Source organism: Scatophagus argus, chromosome 7, assembly GCF_020382885.2.
Source record: "Scatophagus argus isolate fScaArg1 chromosome 7, fScaArg1.pri, whole genome shotgun sequence".
NCBI lineage: Eukaryota > Metazoa > Chordata > Actinopteri > Scatophagidae > Scatophagus > Scatophagus argus.
This window is the reverse complement of record NC_058499.1, coordinates 6,045,111-6,061,491: the sequence shown is the minus strand read 5'-3', so window position 1 is coordinate 6,061,491 and position 16,381 is coordinate 6,045,111. Positions and strand designations below refer to the sequence as shown.

At 40.2% G+C, this 16,381-nt stretch overlaps 2 protein-coding genes across 3 annotated transcripts in view; one reads left to right on the top strand and one right to left on the bottom strand.

Moving 5' to 3' along the window:
* Nucleotides 1–8,591, bottom strand: part of ppm1h (protein phosphatase, Mg2+/Mn2+ dependent, 1H) — a 29,815-nt gene extending 21,224 nt beyond the window's left edge. The window contains exons 1-2 of the mRNA XM_046393994.1: nt 8,066–8,591; nt 280–445 (exon numbers count right to left, since the gene is read on the bottom strand). Of these exons, the coding sequence (XP_046249950.1) occupies nt 280–445; nt 8,066–8,298 (399 nt within the window). The 5' untranslated portion in view covers nt 8,299–8,591. The remainder of the gene's footprint in view (nt 1–279; nt 446–8,065) is intronic.
* Nucleotides 8,592–12,838: 4,247 nt separating this feature from the next.
* Nucleotides 12,839–16,381, top strand: part of si:ch211-272n13.3 (ankyrin repeat domain-containing protein 26) — an 82,660-nt gene continuing 79,117 nt past the window's right edge. The window contains exons 1-2 of one of the 2 annotated variants that reach the window (XM_046393280.1): nt 12,839–12,955; nt 13,073–13,188. The gene's annotated coding sequence lies outside the window, so the exon portion shown is untranslated. Of the gene's footprint in view, nt 12,956–13,003; nt 13,189–16,381 lie in introns of those variants that run through there. The other variant, XM_046393278.1, reaches the window with a different exon arrangement.

Genomic DNA, 16,381 nt, shown 5'->3' with positions numbered 1-16,381 from the left:
AATAAACTGCTGATGGGACAGGATAAGGAGACAGGGGGTCTCAACAGCAGGCCTCAGGGACGTTCGAGGAAAACGTCAAACCCGCTCGGTAAAATTCTTATTTAATAAAGTGACTTGTGGAATTTATCCTTTCATAAGAATTTCTATTTCACCTTGGGAAATATTTTTTTCACTTAAATACTGAGAAAACATTTGAGATGCACACACACTCATAAATGTTGAACATGGTGGAAAAGGTGGATGCTCCCTGATGGATTTAGAGCCATTGCTTTGACTGACCAAGCACTCCCGGAGGCCCAGACCCTCTCCATTGGGCAAGGAAGACCTCCTGCGGGTCATGGGGGTCCTGTTGGGTGTGGAGCTTCCTGCAGGTCTCCTTTTGACCACCAGCACCTCACAGCAGGCCTGGTCCTCGTTTAATGTGCTCTTTCCTGCATTGATCACCCTGGACAGAGAGGTGACAATGGGACACAACAGAGCAGATTTAAGTCATAGCTCGATAGCTGCGATAAAGAGATAACAGTTCGTGAATGCATTAATTAAAAATAAGATATGAAAGATACAACATTAAAAAGATATAAAAGATATATTACAGTATCTTAGACTACATAAATTAATTGTGCAAATATTTGTAATACAGAAATAAAATGTGATATATAAAAAGATTAATAATAAATACATTACATGAAAATATATTAAAGTATATAATGTTACACAATATTTGTGTACAGTATATGTGATATAGTCCTACAGTATTCAGAGTCTTCCTTAACACTGCAACCAAAGCTGCGACCTTGAGTCCATTAGATGTTCTTAGAGGATAAATGTGTAGTGAAAAGTGAAACAGTGAAGGACAACATTAGCAGATGAACACGCCTTAAACACACATTTCAATCTGAGAGCCACACATGTGGGGCAGAAGACAGACAGACACATAAATACTGCATTATACAACACCTGGCAGGTGATGCACTGCTGCTGTGGTCATGGACAAGCACATGCTGCTTACAATACTCCAGGCATTCTCAATTTAGCCACACCACTGGAGATGTTAGGTCTGCAGTGGCCCTATTAAAACTGTACATAGAGTAACTTATGCGACTAGAGCTCAAGAGGGTTAGATGAGCAAATGGGCACACGGATCCTCCATCTCCAGCTAAGAAAACACTGTTGGTTGTAAAAGTGACAGCATATTGTCTGTGCAGACCTTTACTGAGTAATTGGAGTCTGGAGACACAATAGGTTATTCACCGCTTCCCTATCCTAAAAACTAAAAATAGCACAGTCCCTGTCGAGTGTCAATAAGACAAGTATCAAGGAAACAATCTGTCACCGCCACCCAACTCTAACATTGCAGATGTCAGACGTGCACATTCTGCTCACAGCACACATATTTCGCACTGAACATGTGCATGTTTGTCACTTCTTTAGCTTAGAAACTGCACTGATTTCATGCTTCATAAAACAGAACTTTGGCTATCGTCTATCCGCATCCTTACTGCAGACATTTTACCCTGTGAAACAGAGGAGTTAATGACAACATTAGGTTATTAATGTTGCACTGCAGTACTTGTGATGTCATTAGTTCCACCTGAGCTTTTCCTGCTAGTTAAAATGTGAAAATAGTCTTTGGCTTCAAGGGCCCCATGAACACATGCAAATTAGTTTACGGATTCACTTTCAAGCATTTTTTTGTGGGTTTTAATCGCATCTCATAATTTTCATCAACAATTGGGATTTGCTGCTCACAGATGTGGTTGAAAGCAGAGATAAATATATCAAGTGAGCCCTGAGTTAAGATTAAACAACAGTGTATCCCATTAACTCCTTTCTCTAACTTCATATGATAAATGGAGGCCACAGACTTCATGTACCCTCATGCATGTCTGAGACCAAAGCACCGCAGGGAGTAAAGTTCATCTGACCCCGGAAGATCACAAGATTAACGGTTGAGCTTTCGAGGCTTTCATCTCTGATATGAGAGGAAGAGCCATCCACACCCTGAGGCATGAACTGTGTCTGAGAGCGGGGCTGTCATATTCGCTTATCTCATTTTATCTGAGACGTTTGAGACAATGGCATGACCTTAATTACTTGGCCAGAGCTGTAATAGACGCCGTGCCTTCTTTTTGGGATTTGTTTTCTTTCAGTTACACTTTCAACACTGACAATTCGGCTCCAAAGGCAATATCAGAGGAATCCATTATTATTCTGAAAATGAATTCTCCCTTTGTTCTGTATCATCCTTTGTTGCCAGTTTCTTGCACAACCAAGGGCACCCATAACCGGTGCCAAGCTGTGAAAAAAACTGGGCCGAGGGCAATGACTACTACAAGCACAGATACACCATAAAGACAAAATTATTGGGACACACCTCTTTATTATTGAGTTTAGGTGTGGCATTGGACTGTTTTTCAGGGGTTGGGCTCGGCGTCTCACTTCCAGTGAAGGGAAATCTTAATGCTTTGGTGTAGAAGAACTGGCCTGACCTCAACCCCACTGAACACCTTTGGGATGGCCTTTTGGTCCAACATCAGTGTCTGACCTCACAAATGCTCTACTGCACGAATGGGCAAAAATTCCCACAGAAACACAAAATCTTGTGGAAAGCCTTGAAAGAGGAGTGGAAGCTGTTATAGCTGCAAAGCTGTCTGTGTATTTAGAATGCAACGTCATTAAAGTCCCGGTTGGTGTAATGGTCAGGAATTCCAATGCTTTTGTCTATATAGTGTAACTTTAGGTTAGCTATTGAAACCCTGCACTGCCTATACTGTAAAGATCTACATCCAGCTGGCAGCATTTTAACACATACATTGTAGGTCAAATCTGTACGTAACTCAAGAATGTCAAGAGGAGCTATGAAGATGGTTACATTTGTAAATGTAAATGTTTTGAAGTACTTCTTGTCGCATATTTATTTTTCTTTAGACAATACTTCTTATTTTCACTGCTAAATGATCGTGTTACTGCACTTCCTGCTTTAAGACAGTGATAAAAATGGTCCTGTGAAGAGATAAGAACAGCGTATCATGTCCTGTTCAGTGATAATTCAAAGTTAAGCTACGCATCAAGGAAAGATGGCCCTGAACTGAAACAGCATTACGTTGTTTCTGCCTCAGAGCAACGTGGCGTGTTGATGTGGTAGAAACAACACGAGAACACGTGCTGCATCATGTGATGAAGCACTGGGATGTTTTGTATCTGAAAAGTGCTGCTCATGTGCTTCCTCTCCACAGCTGAGTGTGACTTAAAGTAACTCCGTTACAATGGAAAAATGTCAATAAAAGTAGAGGACATGAATGAAGAAAAAAGGTTTCATGGATAAAACTACGATAAAAATACAAGGTCAACAGAGTTATTTATTATATTGCATGAGTTTTATAAGCATCACAACATGTTTTAACCCTTATAAAAGTTGAAAATGTTTGCTGAACGTGAATGCCATATGTTCATTCAAAAACACCAAATTCAAACTGTTAAATACCCACCCTAAACTGCCACTTTCTTAACTCTGTTTCCTTTAGTAACAATACAGAGAATTCCAACCTACAGCCTTCTGGTCATAAGCCAAAGCACTGCCATGTCCTCTCCAACCTGCTTATGGTGTGCTGACCTGCAGACAAAACATACAAAGTGCAGCAGTGGTGCTAGTGTTAAGCTAACAGACACGCATATTGAACAAGAATTGATGGGACCGTTGCAGAGTGCTTGGGTGTGCGTTATTGGTACTGGGTGAGTGGAGTGATGGAGTGAGCAGATGGATGAGTGGCTGGGAAAGCTTTGTCACAACTTATTCTGGATGAACTTTATCCAAACTGAAGCTACACGTTGCAGGCAATGGTTTTTTCATCATCCCTTATCTAATCCCATTCCTGCTCTCACAGATCAAACAAGACCAGAACCAAGCAGCCCACAAATCAAATAAATCACATCAATGTAAACATCAAAAGGTCAAGAAATGATGCAATGCAATTAATAATTACTGTCAATCAATCGATCTAGCGGTCACTTTTTTTTTTAAATCGATTGATTTTCTTTTAAGGTGGCTTTCAATTCCTTATTTAAAGTGTACAAACTGATGCACGTCACCTCTGACCTAAAAGTGGTGACCTAAGCTAATACCATTACAAATCACTGACTGAACCATAAATATTAATATAAGGTTAGCTGTGAAGATGACACACACTCAGTTTATTAAAGGTGTTTATTGTGGTCATAGCTAGACGTGGTGTTGTACAGGACTGCGTTACACTTATAGGTGAAGCATGGAAAGGAAAAAAATTATAAAAATCTTTTACATATACTGTAGTTCAATTCAACACCACCTTTAACTATTATCTCAATAATCAACATAGAACTTAACTGACACATTTCCAACAATATCACCAAAAACTAGATGTCACAGAGGTAGAATTCGTAGCAGAATTATTGCACTGAACTGCATTAAACTGCACAGGTGTACCTAATGAAGTGGCCAATGAGTATACATGACTTGACATTTTTGGTTTCCTGAATGAACAAGGTCACACCGAGGTTGTCCACCACCTAAACTCATGGCGATTCCCCTCTTCTATCTACTTTTGAAAACTCCAAGTAAAACGCAACATGGCAGCACTGTGAACTGCACCCTTGCAGTGAACTTTGATCGCATCAGTGGTGGGTGCTGGTGTGAGCGTGTATGTCTCCACTGCAGAGACAGGCATTAGCCCGTCTGCAAAACTGAGGCCTGTGGACTGTGCTGAAGAAATGTGTGTGACACAAGTTGGAGTGAGCAATACTCACTGATCCATTCAAATGACCGTGTTCACTGGACCTGACAGTGAGTCAGTGCAGCCACTTGTGCATCAGAATCCCTCTCATGAAGCAGAACTGCTCTTCCTGTCTCCATGGGGAACAACACAATAACCCAGGATAACCCCAGCAAGCTGAGGGAGGGCTGATCACAACCAGGCAGTGGTATGAGAGAGAAACATTTCAGATATTTTTTCATAATGAAGATTTCTTTGTATCTCTGGTACAAAAGTGGAATAAATAACAATAACAACAACTAAAACATGAATATCGACATGTGCTATCGATACCATATCCAGAAAATTTGAGTTGAATTACACTAAACAACAGACTTTGGCTCATGTGAGGCATCCAAATGTGTTACTTCCAGATTATATTTACTTGATCATAAATAAACACACACAAATAAAATATATAACTTGATGATTCTAAAATGTACTGAAAAATCATCAGGCTTCATCGCTTGGGGATCACGGATTTCCGAGCAAAATGGTAACCTCTGAGATATTTCAGTCTCAACATACGTGATGGACCAAACGTGCAGCACTGCTATCCTCAGAGTCTCGCTGCTAGCGAGACCGGCAAGTGCAAAAAGTAACTGCACCCAAACGGTCTGATTTCACCGTGTGTTCTTCAAAGAAGTGAATCAAAATGTCTGATTTGTATAACCGTTAAAGCCTTCAGATGCACTCCGGCTTGGTCTTTCCTTCTTATCGGAGAGACCAATCAGAATCTGACCCAGTTAACGCTCCCGAGTCCATATGTATGGAGAATATCATCTAGTATGGACTCTAATATGGTTTTCTATGCCGACTGTGAGATTTCACTTGGGCAAAGCCTGCTGAACAGCCAGCTGTTGACAAATCCACAATACGGCCCAGTCCTGGCTGATGCTACGGCAAGCTGGCACACACACACACACACACAGGCAGGCTCCTTGGCAGCAGCATCACATCTATTCATGAAGCAGGGCTGTTTGAGTGATCCCATGGAATTATACTTCCCACTTGTGCATGTTGGTTTTTATAAGCCTCAGTAAACTAACTGTGTTGTTTCAATCACAAACTAGCATATATTATGACAGCCTATGAGACCCACTTTAGAGCATATGCAGCTTGAGTGGTTGACGGCTTCGGAGAGGCAAATTATAATCCTTTCTTTTCCACCCTGAGCTTAAAAATTCTTCATGGGAGATTAGCCTGAAGAAGCAGAGAGGAGGTTGCATGTGACAATCCAATCATGTCAAAGAATTTCCTCATTCTATAAAAAGCAGACTGACATACATCTCAACTGGTTAGTTGATGCCAGTAAGAAATTTTCAACAAGAAATTCAGGTTTGAATCAAGCAAAAATGCCAGCTTATGAAACGTCAGAATTGAACATCTTTGGATTTCTGGCTGTTAGTCAGGCTAAACAAACAATTTGAGGACATCAACGTAAACTCTAGGACAGTGTACTGGTTATTTTTTTCACTATTTTCTTAACCCTTCATATTTCAAATGAATGATCTGTGAATGGGAAAATAACAAATCATTAAGAATGATCTAAGCTCTGTCCGTCTTTGTCCTGTTTCCTTCTCGTGAACAACAGGAACCCCTCCCAGCAGGACGCACTGGAACAGAAACATTAGATGCAAAGAGACAGGAGGACTTTCTGCTCGCAATGTTCTTACTGAACGTCTAACATCATTGATTAAACAATTAAACTCGGGGAGATAAGCACTCTATCATATCAGCATGAAGAGAAGACTCTATGTAAAGGGAAAAACACAGGAAAAAAATCTTTGTGAATTTATGAAATCGGGTCACTAAACTGCTTTGTCATATGCTGTGTGGTTAGGACAGCCTCAAGGACTGAACTGTGACCTCTGTAGGTATGAGACAACCAGATCACCCCGATACTTTATATGTGGCGGTGCATGAGTAGAAGTGATTGTGACTCTGTGCTCTCAGGCGTCAGATGAGATTTTATCATAGTTTTATGAGACGTTTCCTGACAAAGGTAAATAAACTATGAGCAAGTTAAAGTCAGCTGGTTTTGTTTGTGTGATGCAGGTCTTGTTAGACCCCCAGGACGCTAACAGCTGGCTCCTCTCACCAGCATGCAAATCAAGTAATCCCTTATCTCTCTGTCCTGTTTGTTGCTATTTGTAAAAATATTGCACCAAGTCGGCATTCTGTCATGATCTGCCTTTTATCAGCAGCAGCAGCAGCAGCACTTCCATGCTAACAGCAAAGTTTACAGAAGCAAAGTAACAACTTATCTTTTGATGAGTCATGAGCCACTGCACTAAATGCTGTTTATAATACGCCCTTTTAAAACACAACGCAGCCGCTTTATTGCAGCCTTGGCAGGATGCTGCAGGAAGCCAGATGGATTCTGTACGACCAAATATAAGATGTGGTATCAATAATACAACAGATTATCTTGGGTTGGGTTGCCATGCTGCTCTCAGTTGTCACGTATAGAGGGAGGATGCCTTTGACGTCCGACAAGGCAAACATTGAACAAGCAAATAGGCCAGACTTGCAGTTCTACAGGTGATCTCTGCGTGTTTCAGGTAATAAACATCTGAAAGGCCACGGTCATGTTTTACCGGCTTTACAGAGACACGAAACAAAAAGCACAAAAAGAACTATTCATATTAGACTATGCACACAACATAGCACTGAAACAGGTAAACCTGGAAACTGTGAGAGCCTTCCTGTCTTGCCTCATATATAGTACCAGTTAAACATGTTAATGCTATGTGAAATAAGATTAGTTTTGAGGGTGCGGTTTATCTGTGGATCTCATTTTAGCAAAGAGCTTTACAGTTTGATATCTTATCTTACAATGATGCACCAATACAGTAACCTTATTATTATGCCTCACTTTATGGTATTTTTCCATCTAATATTTTTCCATCACAGTAGTAAGCCCTACCTTTATGGCCACAGAGGCCTCATTATAGCGACCATATCTGCTGGGCAGAGGCAGCCAATGTTTATATCCTTTGGTCCTTTTGACCTCCTCAGAGGAAACTGTGATACTATAATGCAGGCTTTCTCTAAGGGTACATATGGGGAAAGGCCAGCTGCTGCGCTTTAGACTAGATTAAATGTAATATTCACCCGAAATCTGCCATAACGATGAAACTAATAAAAATCTACGTGGTGATGCTTGTGCTTATGCCTTGGTGGGTGAGCTCAGTGCCCCAGGAAGGACGCGCTCACTTCCCAGAGGATGCTGTGTGTGCTGTGCGAGAAAAGATGGACGCATACAGGTTACTCACTCTGCGTAGCCGGTGGACCACGGCATCCGCTTGGTCTCCTTCAGAATCAGGATCGGTCTCGCAATGTGATCCGCCGAGCACTCTATCTCGTCCGGCGACAGTCCCAGGAACTCCGGTCTGCTGTACGGGAATTTCAGGGGCAGATCCGAGCCGCCGGGATGGTCACCGTTGGAGCCACCAGCCATCATACCTCCCATAAAATTGGCCACTGCCGATTTCACCCGTGTAAGCATGGTCCTGCAGCAGCGTGGGTCCAGGCGATGCGATTGCGTGTGTTCCCCCCCGCCCGACGGATCCTCGCACGGAGACGCAGTTTCGCGGCGTGAACGGCAGGCACACGGCGGACGTGAAGACTCATTCAGCTGAGCTCTCTGCGTCGGGAAACACGGAAATAAAAGCCAAACACACACACACACGCGCGCGCGCGCAAACACGGGCGGAGAGCTGCTGCACGCTAGTCATGTGACAAACCGGTTGCTGCTGGTGGATTTTGTCTCGCTGGCATCTCAGTGAGCAGATTAGTGTTGACTGTGCTGGAGGTCAAAGGTGCGTAATCCCCGAGTGACGATCACCTGCTGGGCAAGGTGCAAGGCAGCGTGCTGCCATCAGAGGCTGGACCCATGCACCGAAGAGCGGGCCCTCAGAGCGGGCCCTCAGAGCGGGCCCTCAGAGTATACCATATTTATATTTTGGATTCATATCTTTAACTGGACGTGCTGACATGGCTATCTCACAGTTTTTACCGCTGATCTATGTGTAAATAATGGGCCTAACTTTATTACAATCACAGTAAATATTCCACCATGTAAGGATCTATTGGATGTTTTTGGGTTATACATGAACACAAATTTCTTTTAGTTTTCTGAAAAGTAATTCACAGACATGCAGCAGGTCCGATGTCATCCTAGTTGGCTAGAAGGAGTAAATCCCTGTTAAACTTCTCAGCTGTTATGTAATTTGTATGTGTTTTTATACGGGATTTAGGACTGATGGAAAACATATACATATATATATATATTGTCAGTATAAGTAATGCTGACTTTCTGGAGCACACTTTAAAATGTTATCAGTTCAAAGCTCAGATTTATTAGCTATTCCCATTAAACTGGGAAAAGTCTTTTCTTCTTCTTCTTCATCTTCCAGGCTGCCAAGGAGGATTGACCCAAAGCACAAACTTTCCTCCCATAACAGCTGGATTTAATCCTAAATGATTCTTTCATTTGTCATGTCCAACTGATTCGTCCTCATAAGAAAAAATAAAAAGATCGGGCGTTCTCTCTCCTCCTCCTCCTCCTTCTCGTCTTATTCCTTCTCTCTCTCTCTCTCTCACACACACACACACACACACACACCAAACACAGGGGGACAGTGTGAGTGCAGTCAGCTGACTATGGCACACCCTATGTACTTGATAAAACATTCATTGTAAATAAGAGGAGTGGACAACCGAGATTTTTTTTATAAGAAATCAAGTAAGCACTATAGCAACAACAATAATAATAATGTTTATTTTCAGGGCATCGATAAATAAAGCAAATAGGAAAAAAAAGGAAAATAAGATTTAAAAAATAAGGTGAAGCAAATTAAATGGAAATACTAAACTAAAAAAATGACACTAAGTCAAATGAAGGAAAAGATGTAAGAACTTATGTTTGTTTTTCTGAGAGATTTGAGACGTGATATATGACACAGTCTCATTTCCTAAGACTGAGTTCACTATTTCAAATTGAAACTGGGCTTGGACTATAGGATACAACTGTATTTAATTCAGAGCATGATGGACAATAGTTCAGTTTAAAACAATAAAGATATTATTTCCAACATGACACATCTGGACAATTTCACAGAAAGTCACTTTCTGTGGTTACCTTGGTGTTTGTCTTGTTTCAAATTCTGTTTTCAGTTTGTTCTGGCCTGTGAGTACGTTTAAACTCGATTGACTAGGCATTCAGCCAGCCCACCAGGATGTATGTCTAGACATCATGAACTTACAAACACACTTAATGATGCATTTGGAGAAGTAAACCTCGCAAAATGATCTGTTATATAATACCACAGTCTGCAGACCAGCCTGCCCACAGAACAGGCTCACAGACTTCTTTCTGTCCATGAAAGGTGAAGTTTTAAAAAGAAAAAACACCCCACTTGTAACGATAGAAGAAGACTGTCACAAATCAGCAATGTTAGACTCATCTGGGAATTGATTCAAATCCATTTGGTCCAAAGGCTCATTGGAAATCGTTGCCATTTGGTTCACTTGTATCAACAACCCTAAAGTCAAATTTTGCTTGAGTTTACGGAGAGTTGACAGACATTTGATCAGCCTTCAAACAAAAATGCACGTGTTTAACATCGTAATCACGAGCTTTACTGATTTAGCACGCTATTTATACTTCTTATGATTATGTTTGCAAGGTTCTACACTTGGCTTCATGCATAATCTCTGCCTTTACTATGTTATTCTTTTTTCACCTATCATTTAAGTGAGGGGCTTTCTAATAATTTATGTGAGAATTTGATTTTCAAGTGTGAAGTCAAAAATGGCCAGATTAATCTATTTGGTTACCTCAGGGGAAAAAAAGAGAACTTTGCTGTTAGCCACTACTGGCCCCCAACACCCAGTTACTGAAATAATTATAATGAGATTAAACCCACATTTATTTAGTAAAAATGGACTGTGTGAGCACAATAGATAAAACAGCAACAAGAGTCAGTAATACAACAAGACACAAGATCACGCTCCCAAAAAACAGGTGTGTTTATCACATGCAAAATACATTTTACACATTTATGATATGTCAAATAAACTTGGGCTGCACTGTGGCTAAGTGGTGTGTGCTATTGCTTCAGCAGATGAAACGTAGCTACATTTGAATGTAATTTGTAAGAGACACGTTGGTTGACAGGTTGTACAACTGATGTTTTTCCACATGTGCCACACGTACCCATTGAGTTATTACTTTCCCTAAAGTTTTTGAAATCATAAAAATAAATAAACACCAAAATGCAGTAAGAAAGACTTTAACATTAACGTTTTACATGGTGTATTCAGTTCTCAGACATGGCATTAACTATGATCTATAGAGGCCCTCAGGGCAGAGAGACATTTTCATTCATGACCTATATGTGATTTCCCCCCTGTTCTGACATGGCCTCCATGTGTGATAAAAATGTGAAATGTGCTTTGTTTTAAGTTGTTAAGTTGACATTGCAAAGCATGTGACTTTGAACATTCTAGTAGTTTATGTTTGCCAAAGCACAGTTACATTATTTTCAGTCTTTTTTGAGTTCACATGCCCATTAAAACTGTGAGCTCTCTCATTATACAGAATATCTCCAGAGAAAATGAATGAACACCAGTGAAAGTGTTGCCAAACTGGCAGACTATTTCCAATCAATAATTCATGAGTTTACCAGGAAAGAACTCTACTGACCTAATTAGTCTGCCAGTCTGTGAGCTGGGATGCAGGAGATAATGTACTCTACCTCAAGAGGGATGGTATCACTCATAGTTAGCAAACATTAACCAGAGCACTGAATAGGATTCTGGCCTTTTTATAACACAAAAATCCAGTAAACTGATTGAGACTGCAATTATAAGCGAAAATTTTCTACCAGAGGCTTAAAGCTGAAGCTGGTCTCACTGGCTTCTAATAGATGAGTTAAATGCAGAGAACAAGTTTTACGTTGTGCTGAGTAGGTCAAAAGCAGCCAAAACAGCCTCTATCACATACCAACTGTACCAAAGTGTTGATCACTGTATCAGGGCATTTCAAGAATGAAAAATATAAATAAACAAAAAGCTGATGATGTAATTGAAATGTTGACTGGTGTCTGGACAGGAACATTTGTTTCATGTGACCTGGGCAGCCCTCCTACCTACAGCCCACTATCAACTCTCTACAGCATTTACACCTTTAACTTCATGTAATAAGGTTACAAAATGCCCAGAATAGCTAATATAAGTCTACAGCCATGGTAACAGTTCTGTAAGACTGCAGTTTGCTTTGAGCTAAACAGTAACATCAGCATAACATGCCCACAATGACAGTGCTAGCACACTGCTGTTTAACATGCAAAATGTTTGCATGCTAACGTTTGCTTATTAGCACAAAACACAAAAATATGCCCGAGTTACATGGTGTCATAAGATAAGATAAGATAAGATAAGATGAACTTTATTGATCCTGCAGTGGGGAAATTCACTTGTTGTGGCAGCTCACAAGGACAGAAGAGGAGTGCAAAAGGCAAAAAGTGTGCAAAAACAGTTACAAAAGAATGTAGAGGTAAAATAAATGAACAATTTACAAGGTACAGTAAAAAAAGTTTCACGTGTTTAGTCAGAAACCCAAGTTTTTGAAAAACAAACCATCTAACCTTTGACGAAAAGTTAGGAGGTTACCAAAATGAATACATCGCTGACATATTTCAATATATCTCATGGCAATTCATCCACTGGGCCCAGCTAATGAGACCGAGTGAAGGCATTGCCACAGTCATTAAGCTTCATTCTGTAGGTACATTCAATATATGTAACAGCGTGTTTTCATTAAACTCCGTCAAATGGTTAGATGATGATTTCTAGATGATTTCTGAATATGGGTGAAAAGTGCATATAATTTCTCGGATTACAAAGCATAACAACTAAACACAAATAGGGTGAAACCTGTAAGCTAGTTCTCTTTGGTTTGCTAATTGTTAGCTACAGTCACACAGGACATACTCTACTGACGGGTGCTTATATCAAACGCACCCTTTGTCTCAAGGTGGACTATTTAAACCGATCCACTGTAGGTATGCTGTATTGGTGCAATACACAACCCCTTTCCTTGCTACTGACTTGTCTGTAGCTTTGAGAAACAATACATGCTTGGGGATGGCTTGATGGAGGTGGATGTTTGTGCTGCACAAGTCAAGTCAACTTTATTTGTATAGCCCATTTTTACAAGCAGTTTGTCTGCTAGCACACTGGCTAGATTCAGCAACCTGTTTGTTAACTGTTCATAGGCCTCAAACACACACCCCAAGCCTGAAGCTCCAAGATTTCCCATTTGTTTGGAACCAGAAAGGCTCTATCAGAGTTTCACTGAGAAGACGGCCATCACTGCTTCACTTCATCAAAGGTAAGTTCTTGCTTTTTGTATTTTGCGAACATCCTGCGTTGAGTTCAAGTCTGCTTGTGTGGCGACAGAAAGCTATGAGTATGTTGTCTGCTGGTTGATATGCTACATCTGCTTTGATATTGGTTGTTCCAGTCATTTCTTGAAGTGGCTGAGCTTTGTTTTCATTTGGTGTTTGTATATTGTGATTCTTTGATCCTGCTGTATGGTGTTGAAATATGAATATCAGTGTTTGAGTCTCAAAGGCCTTGAGATGAGGCTTGTACTAGTTGAGGCATAGTTTTCCTTAAGTTGCCATTGTTTAGTTTATGTCTGTGTGTTTTTCCTCCTGATCTTGGTGTTTGTTTGTGGGAGTGAGTGACAACATAGCAGCCTAGAAACCAAACATCTTTTTCTACCAAAAAAAAAAAAAAACATTTTACATCTAGCACCACTATCAGGTCAAAGGTTTAATTACTTCTGTTTTTTTTCTAATAGCTATTGTATTAGGTGTACTCTGTGCTTTGTATTTTGTGCTAATTAGCAAATGTAAGCAGGCTAAACTAAGATGGTGGATATGCGAATTCTTCATGTTGACATTACTACTGCTAGCATTTAGCTCAGAGAAGCATCATCAGGCAGAGCAGTGACTGTTGGCTGGTGTTTTGCTGTGTAGCCAGTACAATGACATACCAGTGTGCAGTGGGGAAATGCTCCCCTAATGTTGGTGAACTTTGTGTGTATTGTTTGTGAACGCAGCCCCAGGGTCTGACTCCTCCCCAATCAACTTCCCAATCAGAGTCAGATTATAGGTTGAGATACCTGTTTTCTGTTTCTTTTGTGGCTGGTGTTGCAGGTCTAAGTGTGCACCATGGTGAGCCCTGTTGAATTTCTGTTCTCTTCCGCCGACTGTTTCATTGCAGCTGTTGCTCCATATGGTTTTGTTTGAACCTTGGACTTTCATAACCTGCAGTTTACGCAAACCTGGGAATAAAAAGGCTAAGATGTAATGAGCAAAATGGATGATTTAATATTCCATAGCTCTGAGATTTATTTTGATTTTTGCTGCTCCCAGCATGTATTGCACACTGCAACCATGTTGTCTTCCTCTGAAACCATACTCCACACTTAGGATGATATGTTTGTCCCTCTAATCTACACTTAGTGGTTTTTCCTTTCCTCTTCACCATCTCATCTTCGCTTCCTTGTTCTTCTTTTCTTCACTGGCAGATTGCAAACAACTTTAATCTCATCTTCTTTGGTCCTTGTTTTCTCTTATTCTTTTTTTATGGGTTTTTTTTTTATTATTTCCTTTCTCCTTACTCTTTGACCTCCTTTCTTTGTTCTTATTCCTTCTTTATTTATTCTAGTTGCATCTTCTGTGTCCTTCTTCTTTTGTCTTTTGAATTCTTTCTCAGTCATCCTTTTACTTCCTTTTTCCTTACTGTTTCACCTCATTTCTTTACTCTTCTTCCTTGTTCTTTATTCATTCTTTCTCTACTTTCTTTTACAACAACAGCAACCACAACAACGATCCCCCCCCAAAAAATATTATATTATTAATTATAATTATTTTATTTATTTGGCATGTTTTACACTCTCTTATGTAAATATTATATGTATGTAAGAGAACAATGTATGCATGTGTGAGAGAAAGTATAGTGCAAAGGGAAGGAGTGCAGTGGAATGGGAAAGCAGGTAATTTTACACACCTTGATTGTGATAGTTTGCGCAGGGTCATGTTCAGGTCCTGGTCAGCATGGAAGAAGAGAAATGTGAGCATAAATGATATACAACGTTTAGTAGTAGGTCCAGTATGAGTACCTGAGTATGACTACTCTTGCTGCTGCTGTTGTTGTACTTGAACTACAATTACATAACTAGTACTAATATCATATCTGCCATCCTGCTTAGCATTGAGTTTCTCGTCTTATACCTGCTCACAGTACAAGATACTGGGCTCTTATCCTTCCATCTTAAATTAAGTGGCTGTTTTATTTTATAGCCTTTTTTTACCTTGAGATTAATTTCACAATTTATCATGATTTTCTTAAGCAGTGCTAATTTCTCACCAATCCTCAACAATGACTGAACACTCGCCAACACATGAAATAATCCCTTCTCTGCATGTGCATGTTTGATTATGTTTGATTACTGCATTACACAGCAGATTATCTGATCAGGTTTTATCTTTCACCAGCAGATGTCACTAGTGTCCTGAGAATCTTTTAGAGGTGAACCCCTTAAGTCACCAATATAGTTAAATGATGCGTGTTGCCTTACCAATATACATACATGTAAAGCGCATGAGTCTACATGTGTGTGAACTGCAAACCACATTTGGTGTGTTTTTGTGTGAATGCAATACATTGAACCAGTCCCACACCAACAGCAGCTCTGGTTCTGGTGTTGAACTGTGAATGTGTGTGATTTACGGCTGTTGGTGGAGCTAGTTTCCATTCCCATCTGGCTCATCAGAGGGTTAAGACGGGGATTGTCAGATGTTCTGACCATTTGTCATTGTTACTGCCTTCCTCACTTCATGAAAGAAAACACCTTCCTCCTGCAACGATAGAGACTGCCGGCAGAAAAACAGGATACTTACCTGCTTATTGTTGTTTTTTTTGGAGAGCATCAATCGCACATGTTCTCATACAGTTCTTCTGCACTTACCCAAAAATATGTTAACTATATTGTATGTAAACATATGAATACGCACAAAAGAGGATACAGTTAAAAAATGTGTTTCTTTGAGCCTCTTGTGTGAAATATTATTGGTGTGACTGTGAATGCATTTACCATATCGGATTTAGGAAAAGGTTAGCGTTTTTGAAATTCATCGCCTCATTTGTAGTTTGGATGACCTTTTTAAATTGCAAAAGAACGGCATCACACTGCTGCCAAAAACAGAGGAAAATAATGTGAATTCTGGTGTATTTCATTATACCAGCCGCTCAAACACAGACAGTGAGCGACCGTAAGAAAGCAACAAGTGAAAATTACAAATGTATGAAATCAGATGAGTATTTTATGGAAATGACCTGCAATGAAAGCTCATGACATTGTGGAGAAACCAGTTAGCCTCACCTGTCACATGAGGACAGAGGAAAAACTAAAAGTTGTTATGACAGCTGTTGGGAATTTATCTTAGTGTGATGTTATCATTCAAATAGACATTCTGTAGGGTTCATGCCACTGGATTTACAATTTTAAATTC